The sequence below is a fragment of the Ammodytes marinus genome (genome assembly GCF_949987685.1).
Source record: "Ammodytes marinus genome assembly, chromosome: 15".
Classification (NCBI taxonomy): domain Eukaryota; kingdom Metazoa; phylum Chordata; class Actinopteri; order Uranoscopiformes; family Ammodytidae; genus Ammodytes; species Ammodytes marinus.
This window is the reverse complement of record NC_137219.1, coordinates 5884116-5901204: the sequence shown is the minus strand read 5'-3', so window position 1 is coordinate 5901204 and position 17089 is coordinate 5884116. Positions and strand designations below refer to the sequence as shown.

Below are 17089 nucleotides of genomic sequence, written 5' to 3'. Positions count from 1 at the left end.
AAGTCTGCAGTGAAATTCAGCCTTATTCTTACAGGCATTGTGCGCCTTTCTGCTGATAAAATATAAAAACAAAATGAATGGGATGAATAGACTTTTTTACCTTTTTGCATTTCTCCAGACCGGGCCTGTCCCAGCAGCAGCGAGGTAACCAGGCAGCAGGTGGAGGGTTGTGGGACGACAGTGAGGACAGCGAGGGACCGTGCAGCACCGTTTGACCCCCCCACACCCCCCAAGACAAATGGACTATCAACTGAAAACTGTTCCACACAAATCTTTAAAGTGACAGGCACACAAGAGCCCATCTTTTCAAGAGCGATTTGTTTTGGACACTTTTTTTTTCTCTCCTCCAAAAAAAAACTCATGATGTAAATGCATGAATGTCCAAATCAGTTAAACCTGGAAACTGAAATGGGTCGTTTCTGGATTTTTTGTTAAACCTTTTATGGACAGTACGGACATCTGTGTTTGACAGTTTTTTTTTTCTGGATACATTTTGCCATGTGGGATACAAATTGGAGTTTTGTTTATCAACACACTTATTCTTGGGGAACATCTTTCATTCTCTAAGCATAGTTTGGACTCATTACTGGAAAAAATGTTCCAACTTTATTTACATTTGGAAAACCCCAATTACATTTTCAACTAGACGTGAGATGGTACCTTGTGTAGCTAAAGAATGTAGTCAACAAATGTAACTATATTAGGTGTTAAGGATTGGATTTTAAAATTATTGTATGGAAGCATTTAAGAAACATTTGGGGAAATAATATGGGTCTTCACTTTCTTTTTTAAACTTTAAAGGGATCTTTAGGAACCCTTCAACACTTATTGAAAAAAAAAACTTGTCAAAATTAGTGAATATCTCCCCATGCTCCATACTGTGTGTGCGCATGAAGCCTAAACTGTTTATTAACATCATGACGGACAGGTAGTGGATAGTGAGGAGATGTTCACTGATTTAGACAGAAAGTGATTTTGACAACAAGTGTTCTCCAGAATCGCTGACTTCACCAACGTTTATGAGAAAGCTAAATTGACAGTAAAAAAAAAAAAACGGGGGAGGAAGAAAAAGAGAAGAGAAATGAGTAGTTCAGTACAAAATAAGACTGGGTGATTTATTAATCTCATCAAGACCATTAATACAAAGCAGTTAAAAGGCCACATACCATCAAATAAACCGACTGCTGGATCAAGCTGTTACAGTGCTACCGGAGGAAAACCAAATCTGTTATTCTGTCTGGGTTGGGGTTAAAGAAAAGAAAAAACAAAGAAAAACAACATAACAAACACAGAAAACAAAAAACTAAAAATTTGGCAAAATTAACCCCACCAATACTGACTCAGGAAAACTTGGGAAATGGACAGAACGTTACATGAGCGAAGAGACGGTGAAGTTATTTGACTTCATTTTTCTATTTAAAAAAACAAATCTTCCAAAGCTCCCCCTTCCGTCTTTAGTTTGATCAGAAGTTTATTCCTCCATCATCATCATTGTTTGCACAAAACACGGGAGGAGAAAAGTTTTGTGTATTTTCGGGACAAATTGCGAAGGAAAAAACAAATGGGGTACGAGCGATGTTTTTGTTAAAATGATGCTGAGATCCGGTTACGTGTTGGTCAGACATCCGCCAGACATTTCTCTGCGTCTTTATATTATGGCAATAAATGTGAGGTGGTAGTAAGTAGACTCGTGCTTTTTTTCTGCCTCGATCCATTGTAGAAAGTGAGTTGAACAGTTGCATAGGACCATTGCATTTACAAACATGACCTATAACAAACTGTGGCTCTTCAACAGTACAGCCTAAAGTGCACAAAGTGTGTTTCTCAGGAAAAAATTAAAGAAATTAAAGAAAAAAAAAAGTCCCAATTCTCCACTATGCTCAAATACTTTGCAACTGAATATAGGTCTGTGTATATTCAAACTGCAACTTTAATACAATTCCAACCTCTGTTTTTAATGAGTGTTAGCATTTAAAAAATCTTTGAAAAGGAGAAAAAAGGCAATTAGTAGAGGATGTACAAAGTTGAAGCACACGTCTAAGTAAGTGCTTGGCATATTGAACTGTATATTTTCTTTTTCATTTCATTGCTTTTAAAACAGCTAAAGGGGCAGGGGGAGAAAACAATGGCTTTCCTCAGTTAATACTCCCAGTGTTTCAACTGGAGATTGTCTGTAAGTAAGTTAGTGACAGTGACCTGTTTTTTTCTCGTTTAGTTTTTTTTTTGTATCCGACTGTAGCAGCATTGGATTATTAGGCAATATTCAACTGAACAGATGCGGATGAGGGTACAATACAACATGGGGGGAAGAAGAAGAAGAAGAAGAAGAAGAAAAAAAACATGTCACTTTATACAAATTATTTAGTTAGTGTATACATGTTATATATACACAGTATCCACAAACATGTACAATTTCATAGTGTATAGCTTTGTTCTAAACATTACATAGGCAACTTTATTTTTTAGCATTTTAGACACCATTTGCTTATTTCTGTAAAGTAGAAAACAAAATAAAAAGGCACATCTGAGCATGATGCATGGATTATTTCAGTCTTTCCAAAGTGAAATAAAATGTTTTCAAGCAGGAAAAAAAAGGAAAAAAGAGAGAGAGATAACGAAGAAGTTGGGTTAAAAAGTTCCTCTTTTTTTTCATGGTTCTTGTAGGTATTTTTCGAGCAGCCACTGGGGGGAGCTGACTGGCCCCGGCCCCTGTTGGTTGGGAGTTGCGTTGCGTTGCTTTCTAGTGCTGAGTTTTTCATACCAATGAAGAAGAGTTGGTCATGATGAGGGCTTTTGGAGAAGAGCACAGTGTTCAAGACAGCAGCGCACGTCTGTAAGGGGATCGGTTAAGACATCAGCTTTCTCCAAGAGAGAGAGAAAGAAAAACTTGCGTCGCTCCGTTTTGTCTCCGCGTCCTGGATGGGGGCTGTTTGATATCGTGGCGGGACCCTCCTCCCTCTGTCGCACACACTGAGGGATCATTTTTCAAAAGTCTAAATCGCAAAAAACCTGCTGACTTACGCCCAAACTCGATGTGCAAATGGAGTGTTCTCGGCTCTCACTGTCCCGTCCCGGACCGAGAGACAGGGGACTGTGGAGCCTGTTTTTGGGGGTCAGAGGTTACCGCTCTTTTTTTGTTTTTTAAAGGCAACGTTTTGTGGCTGTGGAGAAACCTGTCTTTAGACAACAAAACAGTCAAGACAGTTTTGACTACGTCTATACAGTCACAGTGTACAGTTGAGAGAGATACAAGGTCTGGGATTCAGTGTCGCCTCCTTTATGCGGTTTTTTCTCTTTTAATGTCACATTTGTTTTAAAAAGAAGAAGAAGAAAATCCCTTATCCCCCTGCATAAAATAAGACTTTGGCAACTGTTTATTTATCAGTTTGTAGAAGGAGAAGAAAAAATGTCCACTGCTCACACCCACAGTGACAGAGCGACGTCCATCGGTGAGAAAGGAAGATAGATCGTAAAAACCTGCGACGATGATGTCAATGCCCAAAGAAACAAAGCATGACAGTTGAGGCTACAAAGTCCAAGGCCCCCCTTAACATTCACCCCATCCCGATACAGGAATGGGACAGGGGAGGGGGGGGGGGGGGTATGAGTAAAGATAAAGAGTGTTGATGGGGTGAGAACTTTTCATCGGGAGCAGTCAACCTCCCCGCTCCGTACTGAACAAACAGACACAAACGCTCAGATCCTTGTTGTTTATTAGCTGGCACACCGGTGTGGGGTTTTCTCATTGGCACAGAGGGTTTTTCTTTAATGATGAAGGCGGAGCTACTGATCACCTGAGAGGCACAGCGGGAAGGGGGGCGTTTGATTGGTCGATGGCGGGCGGGTGGAGTTAAAGAGTGTGTGGACTGGAGCAAGTGTTCATTCTTTCTGATCAGTAGCTTTCAAGAGTCCACTGTGTCGTAAGTTCGCAGGAGACAAGTTTTTTTGAAGTTTGCATTTCAATTTCAAGATCACCTCTAGGTGGTTTAAAAACAAAGAAAAATGGATGCGCACGCACACGACGGCAGAATCACTGGCTGCTGTCGGTGTTCTCCACCAATGAGAGGCCTTGTAGCGGCGGCTGCAGCAGCTCCCTTTTGTATGTCTTTGGTGGGAGTTTGGGGAGTTGTGGGCTGGAGTTGTGGCGTGGGGGTACGGGCGGTGCGTTGATGGGGATAGGCAGAGGGTAGAGGCTGTTTTGGGAGGCGCTGAGCGGGCAGGTTCGCCTCGGGACGCGGGGAGACGGCGTGCTGGGCGGCGTGTTGGGCGAACTGGGGGAACTGCATAAGTCCCAGTGGTAGCGTCCTACCGGGGAAGGCTGCAGGTTGATGGGGTAGTTGATGAAGATCTCCGGGGGCCTTTGGGGCACCGGAGGAGGGGTGTCGGGCTGGGGGTCCCGTGGTGGAGGAGGAGGAGGGCTGGGCAGAGGCCCGTCGCCTGGCGGGCCGTTGTAGATGAGCGGTCGAGGCTGGTTCCTGGGAAGAGGAGGAGGCAGCCGGGGAGGGATGGCCGGAGGGCTGTCGGACCGGGAGCTCAGCTGGAAACACACAGAGAGACACGTGGAGAAGTGTGTCAATACAAGTTACATGTCTGACATACATGTAGTATATGAGTTAAAGGTGCTACGACAAACTTTTAAATAATTCAGATTTTTCCTCTGATGATCATAAATTACATGTAAGAGCAAGAAAAACTATATAAAAATAGCATTCTTAGCACTGATGGTCTATACCTATATCTATATCCTATATCTTTACCTATACCTATATCTTTGTTCATTGTTAAATAAAGATATATACCTATATCTTTATTTAACAATGAACCAGTTAAGGCCTTTAAAACCTCCTACGAGGAACTTTAAATGTTTGTGAAAGTCTAATTTTTCCTCTGTTGATAATAAATTACCTGTAACAGCAAACAATACCATCAGTGAAAACAACACTAGTATTAGTGCCTCTGCACGGGTCTTACTTTGGCTTCAGACATGGCGTCTTTCCTCCGTGGCGGCAGAGGAGGCGGCTTGAGGAGCTCCTCCCCGAGCTGGTGGAGGCTGCCGCAGGACACCGACTGGAACTCTGAGGGCGAGAAAATACACGTTAAGAAACCTAAATAGTATTAATAAAAGATCAAAAACATGCCCCGCTCACTGTCACAGCCCATATATTATAAATCACAAAGAACTAGAAAAGTGATTTATCAGACTGTTAGCAGTCACACAAAAAGGCAATCAGGTAAAGAATGACTCATTTGAAGCAGAAAGCCCAGACTCACTTGAAGGTGGAAGAAGAACTGGAGCAAATATGGAGTTGCTCCCTGTAAAATTCAAAGAGAGAAAAGATGTAGATCTCATTTCATAAGAAAGGTGCATGCTTTAAGCTCTTGCTTGGTGATCAATCTTTTATCAGAATTCATTGTTATAAATAAAAAATGATTCCAAAGTGATCTAGATAGGGGAAGATTTGGGACTTTTACAATGGCAAGGAAGGAATACATTTTAAGTGAAATATCAGTGAATCAAAACACCCCACCACGATGCAGCCTACTACAGCATAGTCAATAACATTTTATATTTTAGAGCACTTCTCGTACAGAGAAAATGTTGCATGCTTTACATAATAGCAGAGCAGTACCTGAGTATCTAATAAAAACACTTAATAATAGCACAAAATACACAAGACAGGAACTGATAACAGGAACTGAAATGTAAAGTCAATAAATGTTATCATTCTATTCACTGACTTCCATAGAGGTGTTTATTAACTTATTAAGACTTTCACTGACACACCCAGCCACCCACACACACACACAAAAGTTACAGTTGGTTGATCTCACCACCATAGGAGCTGCTGAGGTCATGGTCCATAAACACATTGCACAGGTCAGACGAGGCGGACTGTGGCGGGGTGGGCGTGTTGGGAGAGGTGGGTACGGAGGCGGAGGACGGTGTCTCCGGCTCTGTCTCGGCGATGCTCCTGAAGGTGATCTTGTGTGGGGGCTCCCTCTCCAGCGGGACGGGGTGGCCCTTGATGGTGCCAGAGGTAGACGTTCGCACAGGCCGGATCCCAGGGGACTTCAGAGGGTACAAGGTCTTCCTGGGCTGCAAGAGAAGAGAAATTCACAAAAATCCAAATAGTGAGACAAGTTTTTAGGTCATTCTACATCTGTCGACTTGAAGCAAGTTGGAACTTATTTAAAAAATATTATCTTACGGTAAAATGATCCCTGGGAAGTACTTAATACTAAACACTCCCTATGAAAACTGTTCTCAGGGAGATGTGTGTTTTATTTAGAGGGATGGGACATTGTCTCCAAAAGCAGATGTTGCTGTTGAATAATTTAAGTCAAATCAAATCAGTTTCAAATAAATTTTTAGCAGAAGTTTTCAATGTGTTGAGCACCACAAAGCAAAGCTCTCCCTCAATGCGGCACAACACACTAGAAACTATACAAAAAGAATTCAATGGCATGACTGGATAACAAAAGAAGTAAATGAAAAAAATGTTGTTGGGTTAAACAGACACTTTAAATGACTCAAAACAAGAATGAATTTTTACCCACATCACTCACTGTAGTTAAGTTGAAGGTAATGAAATCTCAGCATTTTTCTAACAGTCACCGCTTGAAAACAGGACACAAAACGCTATAACACTGCAGCATAAACACTTACAAATCGGGGAGCCTGCTTGCAGTTCCGTGGCTCAATATCCAGAGAAAATTCGAACAGGTAGTCGGCAAACTTCTTCTCACTCATGTTGCCCATTGGGTTGAGATTCTCAAAGAACCTCTGCACAAAACAGGCGAATAAACAAAAAAAAATACACATTTTATTTTGATTCAAGAATCTATTAAATGCATTGAAAGACCAAAAAAGAAAATCCTAAAACGGAGCGCTCCCTCACCCTGATTTCGTGCTCAATCTTCAGACAGTAGGGCTGGTTCTGATACTGCTGGATCTCTCCGGTGATCTCGGCCACTTTCCTCCTCTTGCTGAAGTTGATCAGCTCTTTGCCGTGACGCTTGAGGAAGTCGGGGTTTCCCTCCTCTGTCTTCAGGATGTTGGTTAAATAGATACCTGAGGGTGAAGAGAAGAATACACAGTTTGAAATGTTGAAAATGAAATACATTTGCTGGTTTGTAGCACCCGATAATGTAATAGTTAAAAAGGTGCTACGAGGAACGAGCTCACCCAAGACAATTTGCATTATTAAATAGCTGGTAAAGCATGGAACATATTTTTTGACTAACGATGTAAGCCAACAAGGGTTTCAAGAGTTATAAGTCGTATCATGATATTTTTTTGTCTTGGGTCATTTCCAACTTCACTTAGTGAATACTTGGATTCGACACTCACCAAAGAAAGGCACACAGGGTGGGTTTATTGACTTGAGTTTGGCCAGGTATTTCTTAAAATGGTCCTGGCTCAGCTCCACAGCATCTTCCAGGATTTTCTTTTTCCTCTCTGGTATTGCCTGAGGGTGCGTGACGGAGTTAAAGTCCCATTAATTACACTAGTTAGATTGAAATGCATATAAAAATAAAAATTCAAGGCCAATCTTTTTTTTGGTTTTAAAACAAGCCTTTTTGTCACAGACCTCAAAGGTGTGGTCCAGCCTGTAGACAGGGACAGAGTTGATGGCGCTGACCACCTCCAGCACGCCGTTAAAGTTGTTGAGCTCCTGGAAAACCTGCAGAATCTCTATGACCCGCGATAACACGGCCACGCGCTCGTCAAGGTTCATCGTCTCCACAATACACCTGAGAACACACACACACACACACACACACACACACACACACACACACACACACACACACACACACACACACACGCACACGCACACACACACACACACACACACACACACACAGATGAATGAAATGATGCGTCTAAAATGATCTGCCGCAAATCCATGTGATGAAAGTACAATGACTCAAAACAACAATTAAAAAGACATGTTCATACAAATAAGTGGTCTCACATTATCCCTGAAAGAAGTCAAATTAGTACAAATGTCATATGTACATTATTAAGAAAGTCAATTTGTAGGGGCGCTGGTCACGGGTTCGAATCCAACCCGTGGACCTTTACTGCAGGTCATCCCCCCTCTCTCCCCCCATTTCCACTCATCCTCTCAACTATCAATAAAAGGTTAGAATACCTAAAAATAAATTATTTAAATAAAGAAAGTAAATTTGTCTTTTCCATAACTCTACAACCAATTGTGGATATTTGAACCCTTGGACTCACTTCTCGAACCAGAGTGTGAGGTTGGTGGTGTGGCGGATCATGCGGAGAAGGTTGGGCGAGTTCTTCTCTTTGTCCTCTTTGGTCCAGACGCTGCCGACCAGCTCCGACGGCCGCACCGCTCTGTGGAGACAAGTGGGTTGAATTTTCAGACAGGCAATATTGGACACAGAGGGAACTGCACTTTCATCTAAACCAGAGTAACAATATTGCACCTGGAATTTGATGTAGTTCTCATTAGGTCCAATCCAAATCTCTTTTTGTGGACAAATTGAAGCATATATAAAGTTTGTGAGCAAGTACTGTAAATGTTCATATATACTAGAAATGTAAATGTTTTTTTATTCTTTGTGGCTAGTTTTTGCTTTATTTATTAAATACACCCTGAATACAAGTTTTTTGTTTTTTTAAACACCTGTGTATGTTTTTTGTTTTTTTCAAAAGATGATAAAGTTATCTAGAAGAAACTAATATGATCAGTTGTCATCTCCAGCAGATAGAAACCAAGTCCTTGCTACACATTGTTAATCCACTGCCCTGTCATAGCCACTCACCTGTAGAGTTCAGATTCTAGCAGAGTGAGCTGGCGGGCGATCTCTATGGGATGGAGGGTCATCAGGTCAAAGGAGTCGGTCTGCCCCGACCGGCAGATGTGCCACTCGATGGGCGGAGGAGGGAACTCAAAGGTGATGTTGTGGCTGACGCCGTTTGACTGAGTCTGAAGCTTCCTCCTGATGATCTTATTGATGGACTCAACCCACTTCCTCATAGACTTTCCTAAAAGGAAAGCAGGAAAAAAGGAAACAGTATACTTTACTTTCTTATTGTCAGTCAATAACATGCATTGTATGTAGTAAAACACACACACACACACACACACACACACACACACACACACACACACACACACACACACACACACACACACACACACACACACACACACACACACACACACACACACACACACACACACACACACACACACACACACACCATTTTGTGTGTAGTTCTAACCTCGCATTTGAAATTTGCTGGTGATGTATTCTTCTAATCTGCTCCTCAGCTCCGGATCATTGTCAAAGTCGTAGAAATGATGTTCGACCCACTGACGGAAAACGTTGAGAACCCTGTGAGGTAAAAAATAAAATAAATAAAACATTACAGTATTTATTAGTCATATGAACGATATCGTTTTGAAGTGAAATTCAGTGGGCAGCACACTAAAAATTGTTTTCCATTTCTGTCATTAATCGTCAGTAACCAAACAGGAAAGAAACAATCAAACCCACATCATTTTTTTTTACTGTTTCGCCACCCACATTTTTCTTTTGGTGTTTATTGGTGAGTGGGTAGTGCAAAGGCAAACAGGAAGCAAACAGGGAGAGAAATGGTATGACATGCAACACAGTACATTTTCAGATACAGGGCACTCTTCACCAACCATATTTTCAAATGTACATTAAACTAAGAAATCAGAATAATAGGAGATTACTTTACAATAGATACTTAGAGCAAACAAGGTCCCTAATTGAGCGTTTTTTTTGGCTGGTGGCCAGTGTATATCCACTACCCTGGTCTGTTAACCGTTTTAATGAGTAGCCACTTTTAAATAGAAACAGCAGGAATGTTTTGTGCTTTAAAAGGGTCTGAAGAGGGATCTTTTATTTTTTTTACCAATTTGAGGACTTAGGTTTTTTAAACAAACAGTTGGACCACATTAGTGTACGTTTACTTAACAAAAGACCACCCAGACTCAATGATAACCTACTTTAATATGTGTCCCAATAAATGATAAAACACTTTGGGAGTTGTGTGTTGTTTTAAATGAGCACTGTTTCCTATCAGACACTCAAATATGTTAACAAACCTTTTTTTTATATATATATATATATATTTTTTTATCTCAATATGTCACTGTGCCGTCACATGTCAGAGAATTGACTGATTTCCTGCTGTTGATGCAAAGGATACAGGATAAAGTGTGTGTGTAACCAGAAGAACTCACAATGAGCAAACTACTGTAACCCAACCACTTGTGTTTTAACTGTGTCTGTCACTAAAGTTTAAAAGGGTTTTATTGCAGCGGTGCAGCCTGATACCGAGAAACTCTCTCGTTTTTAATGGTACTTACGAGACTATTCCTGACTCTGTTAATCCTTATAAGGAAACAAAGTCTGAAACAAAAGTTATTCTGTGGCTCACTGACAACATTCAGGCCTTAACAGGAGAGTGTAAAACAGCCGAACAGCAGCAGAGACACAACACAAAGAGACACGAATCGGCTTTAGTGGCGTTTTGAAAAGGTCATGTTAGGATATAGAAAGCAGTTTAAGATGCTAGTTTAGAGACTTGATTTCTCAAATAAATTAGTTAATGTAATTAATGTCTGAGCGTCTTTTATGTAAGTTAACATGTAAGTTACCAATGGTCCAATTCTAACAGTAGATTAACATTTTGCCTTTCATATGACACTGCAAAATCAAGTTGACTACCTAAAATAAAAGATATTTTATTAATTAATAATCTTTTTTTTTTTTTTTTTTTTACTTTTGTGTTGTGGCGCCGTTTTATATTTTTTCTATATATTTCAGGAGTGTGATGCTCAATCATGGAAACTTAAAACTGCTTTTAAAAAGTGCTACACAAAGTCAATATTAAAGCCCCTGTAAACCCAAATCCACAAAGTCCCACTAACTATGTAAATTGCGGAGTTAGTTGCATGATGGTAAGCATCTGAAAAGAGTTATGTATAACTATTAATCCAATTTAACTTCATTAAATAATAAATTGTTCTAGTCTCTTAAGCCTTATCAACATTTCTTTTTACATGTCCTGTCTCGTTGGTTTTAGTCGTTACTCTTGTGTTTTTTCTCTCCATCTTTGGTGGAACATTACAGTAGCAGACTGAGCTGTGATTGGTCGGCTGTGGTACCTGAGTTGGACTGGCTGCACGTATTCCTTCCTGAACCTCTGGAGCTCGGCCGCCATTGGCTGGTCTCCGTTCCAGAGCGCCTGTCGGTCCTCCTCCGTCGGTTCTGGCTCTGGAATCTCAATCCTGGGGGAAAAAAATAACGATCAGACATCATGTGATATTTTGAACAATGAAACATCAATGAAGGAACCAACTGTCAGGAAGAGAAAAATTGAGTTATGGAGAAGGGGTAGGATTAAATAATTTTATACTTCTTAAAACTCCTTTTCCGGCATGTCAGTACAGATTATTGTAATATATGATTTAACCTGCTTCATTCTGCTTATTTGTGAACAAATAAAAAATATAGTTTTCTTTTATTTTAATATGTCTGAGATACATTTATTTATTCATTCATTGTGTGATATTTGGAACGATGACAAATCAAAGACAGATATATTTGCCTGTAACATTTCCAAGTGAAGATGAATCCTTCTTATGGCTCAAATAGGATGACATTAAATAAACTACATCAATGGAGGAGCGTTGTTGTGGTTACCGTACCTGTCAATCAGCAGGCTGAGAAGCTCCTGCGGTTTGCAGAAAGATCGGTATGTGGTAAGAAACGTGCGCACAAAGTTAGGATCTACAAACAGATGGAAGAGATTAGATAAACACAGACAATCAACATCACATAGTGTCTTTGCTACATAAACCTTTCAGTTATGCTGCATTCATGTGCTGTCGGACACTTCGGGAAAACGAGTTTCCGAGTGGGAAAATGCACGACATGCAAGACTGGAAAGATTTGTGTGCCCTACTTGCTGACATACTTTTTAACAACATGGCGAGCAAAAGTAGAGGTTATGTTAATGGTAAATGTGTTAACAACTTTTTGCTCAGTTGTTGTCCACATAGAGATTCATAGACTAGTTATTTATAAATGTTAGTGTAGTATTTAACCCTTTTATCACAGGTCATATGCTTGCTAGAGCAATATTTTAGTATCTATTCAACACCTTCTTCATAGCATCTATATTGTTGTTGTTGTTATAACATCCCGTCTTTCTGACTCGAGAGCACTTGAGCACACAAGTCGGGAAGAACAACTTCCCAACTCAGAAACTCGGACCATCCAAAGAGCACATGAATGCAACATTAGTCATATCAAAGATAAATATGTAAAAATGTCTCTCCACAAGCAGACCCATGGCAGCAGCTTACCAGCATACATATGGTAGGTGAGCCTCTCTATGAGCTTGACCACGGTGCCGGCCTTAATGATGGGCGTGCCCGTTTTGCTCTGCACCTTGTCCTCAAACACAATGTTCTCCTCAGAGTCCTGCACGGCGAAGCGGTAAACCTCCGGAGAGGGCAGTCTTAGCGGATGCTCCTGCTCCTCGTTATGAAGCACCGTGTCCAACATGCGGTCCAGCGTGGAGCGGTACTGCAGCGTCACCAGGCCCGCCATCCACGACGCCTTCTCCTCCGCCGTCCGTGCACAGAAAACCGCACAGTTCTCGTCTTTCCCTATCAGTTCAAAGGCGTGCCGTAGCTCGGCCGAGTCCTCGCGATCCACTATGCGGATCTTTCTCAACACAAACTTCTCCTTCAGACGGTATTCCGCCCCGCTTCCTGAACCAGGCAGCCGAGAGCTCTGATTGGCTTTGCAGCTGATCATGAGGCCGTCAAACAGGAAGTTGTGTCTCTCGTGCTTGGCGCCGGCTCGTAGCAGCGGGCCCTCCAGGATGAACTCGCTGCAGCACTGGCCGATGTCTTTCCCCTCCCAGCCGTCGATGCTCTTCTGGATCTCGTTCATGCGTTTGATGGCCAGCTGTTTGCTACGGACCTGCCGGCTGTACAGGCGGTACAGGGGCTCACTGTGAGGGGGGAGGAGGAGGAGGAGGCAAGTTTTGGGGGAAAAATAGTAGAAGAGTTCAATGCATTATTCAAACATCAAACCTTTGGAATATCACCATTAAAATGAATCCAGGCAGTAGGTCTGGGCCACTGCAGGTGCTGAATGCTCCAACTGTGTCTTTCTTTCGTAGGTCAATCTGTCTACATGTTGTTAGGTTCGTATTAGGATAACATGTATTTTTATAACACTAGTACATCTCATATTTCACTTATTTTGAATGTTTTTATTTTGGAGAGACCTATCTAATCTTATCATATCTGGTACAACAGTTTAACTGATAATTGCCTTGTTGTAAAGCAAATGGAGCACATATGAACAAATTTCTGCCATTTGGTCAATAAGATTTGACAGAATGACCATATGAATAATAATCATTTGAAATACTGGTAGAACAGGCGGCGTACCCAGGTTTCCGGCGAGGCTGGTGCTTGGCATAGATGCGCTCCACGCTACACTGTAGGTTGAGCAGCGCGGTGATGGCCTGTTTCAGACATTCTCTGTCGTCTTGGTCTTTACTGCGCTCCTGAAGTTGCTGTAAAAAAACACAGAAAAACACATCAGATGTTTTTCTGGACATAATACAACTGTCTATATATTTGTTTCAAAGCTGAAATTGTATGTGTCAGAGCAGGGAAAGCATGATTGTTCACTTCTGTATAATTTGTTTTTGTTTAATCAACAGTTATTGTGCTTGGGGAAGAAAATGGATTACCTGTAAAAGCTCAAAGTAGTGCATACAGTGGTATACTGGGACCATCATCAGCTGTGGAAGGACGTACTGGACGGCTTCTTTGAAGCCTTCAGCAACAGACTGCAGACAGAGACACATAGGGACGGTTAGTGATGGATCAGTGCTACAACATTTAGAACACATTTGATCCCACCAGCATGTGATCACATAGACACAAGACTTTTGTTCATTGAGAAAATGTTTTTTGTTCACAAATTTCAAACTTTGGAAAAAAGGTTTAGGAAATGTCTAAAAAAACAATATGTACAGAAAACCTAACTTTTTCTGTTCCCAAAAATCTTATACAAATTTCCATCCAAGAGACCAAACAGCATTAAAAAACATAAGTATCTGTCCATGAAAGACTAACAAAACTATTATTTTCATTTTCACTTCCAAATAATTATTATTGTAAGACTGGATGTGTTTTAAATCTGTCCGTAACTTATGGCGTGTTGGCCCCAGTAGAAGCTATTGTGAAGACCTATTGTATTCACATGTTCAGAACGTTAACCACGGTGCCAATGAGTCTAATACAATAACAACTGGCAGACACAATGATTAAAATAAAAAAATTAAATGGTCGCAGATTGAATTGACTACAAAAAAGCAATTCATAACTGAAGAAAGGTTTTCCTCACTACAAAATACTGCAAAATACACAAATGATAAAAAAAATAAAAAAAGAACAAGCCTGTAAAGACGAGGACAATTTAAATGTGTGTTACAGTCTATAAAGAGGCTGACTGAGATCAGTGACAGGGGGACAAGTGATGGTGGATGGAGGGAGGGGGAGAGCGGTTGACCGAGTAAGGCTTCAGGGTAACCGGAGAGGAGCCCGTCATAGTATCCATTTAAATCTCCTGTTCCCCCGATAGACGACTCAGAATCAATACGCTACTACTCAGACTCCACAGCAGCGGCCACAGTGTCTGTGTGTGTGTGTGTGTGTGTTGGGGGGGACAGGGTCTACGTGCATGGAAAGACATCAACTGCCTGACGCACACCGATGGGACAATGACCTAAGTTTAGATCACGTTATTGATACGTCAGCATCCTGCAGGTTTACAAATCGTCTGCTAGCGTCAAAGCTACCCATTTAGATACATCAGAACCAGCACTATGAATTTATGCTAATGCTATGCAGTATGCCATTTAAAGTGATAGCTAAGGTGCAGCAAATCAAGCATTCCCTATCCTGTTTTTAAAATGTTATTGTTGCATGTGAGAGCATTTTCCCTACACAGGCAATCAGTGAGTATGATGCTACTAAACTTAGCTTGTTGTAGTTCATGCTACGATAACCCACTGCGGGCTCCAGCTTAATATGAATGGCAGGCATTAAGACGGTATTGATCTTTTAGTCTAACTCAGCAAGAAGGAGAATTGGCTATCTTCCCAAAATTCCAAAACAGTTTCTTTAAAAACATTTATTCATTCGAGAAATAAAATCTGTGTCCATGTAATTGCATTCATGTAAAACAAATGCCATACCTGCAAATGCATATTTTTTCCTCTTAAATACTGGTATCTGCTGAAATATCCAGTGTAAGTGCTCTTATGCAATCTTCACAAAAATGTCAACGTGATCTTGGCTCAATGTAAAAGGCCGTCAAAACATTTGAAGAAGATACACTGGAAATAAAGTTGATATTTTGACTGAATACCATTTAAAGACGTGCATCATAGTGCCAGAAGTCTAAACACACTCAGCTCAGAAAGAATACGGTACAGAACGACTGAGAACAACATGTTCCCGTTTCACAGGAGGTAGAGGACTGCTTGGACCCATGTCGCGGTCTTTTGCCGTCTTAATTCAAAGCTTATTTTCAACATGAAATGCGCCTAAGGCCACCCGTCCCCCCACCCTCCCTCCTCTTCCCCAGGAGAAAAATGGCCCGCAGTGTGGCTGCCTGTTCTATTTTTAAAAGGCGATGTAATTTACCCACAATACCAGACGCTGCAGAGTGCAGGGGCTGAGTGCTCGACAGACACATCTATCTGAGGGAGGGAGAGAGCGAGGGAAGGTTGGAGTCAGAAAGATGAAGCACATGCAAAAGAGACTAGGGCTGCACGATTTGGAAAAAATATCTAATTGCGATTATTGTGACCTATATATAAATTGCGATATGATTTGTGATGTGTGTATTTAAAAAACTTATTAAAATGACTATGGTGTGATTTTAATGAGAATCTGTATCATACAGATGTTTTGTTAAGTCTAGAATATAACTTGTAGGCATGACGTCTCTGCAGTATTCAGTCATATTTAAATGGTATTTTGACACATTTAGCCTTTATCAAAATTGCACTTTCCAGCGATTTGAAAATTGCAAGATGTCATATTGCGGTTTTCAAGTCAATTTCGATTAATTGTGCAGCCCAGAATGAGACAAAGGCTAAATAGGTACAATAGGAATACTAATGAAAGCGCTGCCGAGGGTTCGATCGCCATTACAGAAAACGTAACTCGCATGCATTTATAGCAGACGCCGTGTCTGTGTAATGGTTCACGCTGTTCAAAGAGACAGAGACGAACAGTCGGTCAGGTCAAAGATGAGACTAAATGTGAGAGATGCTAAAATAAGATTAGCCCACGGTGCAGAAACGTTATGAAAAAGGGGGTGGAAGGTGTGTGTGTGTGAGAGAGAGAGGGGAGTTTTAGAGGCTGGTGAAGAGACACCATTACACCATCTGCCCCTGGGACCGATGCTGACTAACACACACACACACACACAAAATACTACAAAAAAAAACACACACCATTCCCGCCCACCCACCCACCCACACACACACACACACACACACGAGGTAAAGCAGCGACGCACATTTTTCGCAAAGCACCACAATAAACATTACTTTTTGATGAAGCTGAATCAGAATCTATGGATTGTAAAGCTGAAACAATTAGTTAATGTATCGATTTGTCAGTCGATTGACAGAAGATTGTTCAGCATTTATTTAGACATCTTAATGAATCGTTTTAGGTAATGAGTGGTTCCAGTGGTTTTCTGTTCTTTTGATAATTATTTGATCAATTTATTGTTTCAGCTGTATCAAATGAAAGTATTGTTACCCAAAGGCAGGCTGAGAAAACATGCCTAGTCTAAATTACACACTGCTGCTTTTCAGAGAAACAGCAAGTGAAACAATGCAAGGTGTTTTTAAATGAATACCACAGCGCTCTCTATACAGTGCACAAATACAGCTATATTTTTAACTCCAGTGGCCTTTTCTTTGCACTCTTTACACAATGAGTTTATAAAAATAAACAGCGGG

At 41.1% G+C, this 17089-nt stretch overlaps 1 protein-coding gene across 4 annotated transcripts in view; it reads right to left on the bottom strand.

Annotated features, from left to right (window-relative positions):
• Positions 1-1089: 1089 nt before the first annotated feature.
• Positions 1090-17089, bottom strand: part of sos2 (son of sevenless homolog 2) — a 34432-nt gene continuing 18432 nt past the window's right edge. The window contains exons 8-23 of one of the 4 annotated variants that reach the window (XM_080043025.1): positions 13793-13891; positions 13485-13612; positions 12384-13039; positions 11724-11805; positions 11181-11303; positions 9263-9375; positions 8800-9022; positions 8249-8368; positions 7593-7755; positions 7352-7469; positions 6900-7072; positions 6668-6784; positions 5833-6097; positions 5272-5313; positions 4972-5075; positions 1090-4537 (exon numbers count right to left, since the gene is read on the bottom strand). In XM_080043025.1, the coding sequence (XP_079899151.1) occupies positions 4031-4537; positions 4972-5075; positions 5272-5313; positions 5833-6097; positions 6668-6784; positions 6900-7072; positions 7352-7469; positions 7593-7755; positions 8249-8368; positions 8800-9022; positions 9263-9375; positions 11181-11303; positions 11724-11805; positions 12384-13039; positions 13485-13612; positions 13793-13891 (3033 nt within the window). In that variant the 3' untranslated portion in view covers positions 1090-4030. The remainder of the gene's footprint in view (positions 4538-4971; positions 5076-5271; positions 5314-5832; positions 6098-6667; positions 6785-6899; positions 7073-7351; positions 7470-7592; positions 7756-8248; positions 8369-8799; positions 9023-9262; positions 9376-11180; positions 11304-11723; positions 11806-12383; positions 13040-13484; positions 13613-13792; positions 13892-17089) is intronic. The other 3 variants (XM_080043026.1, XM_080043027.1, XM_080043028.1) reach the window with 3 other exon arrangements.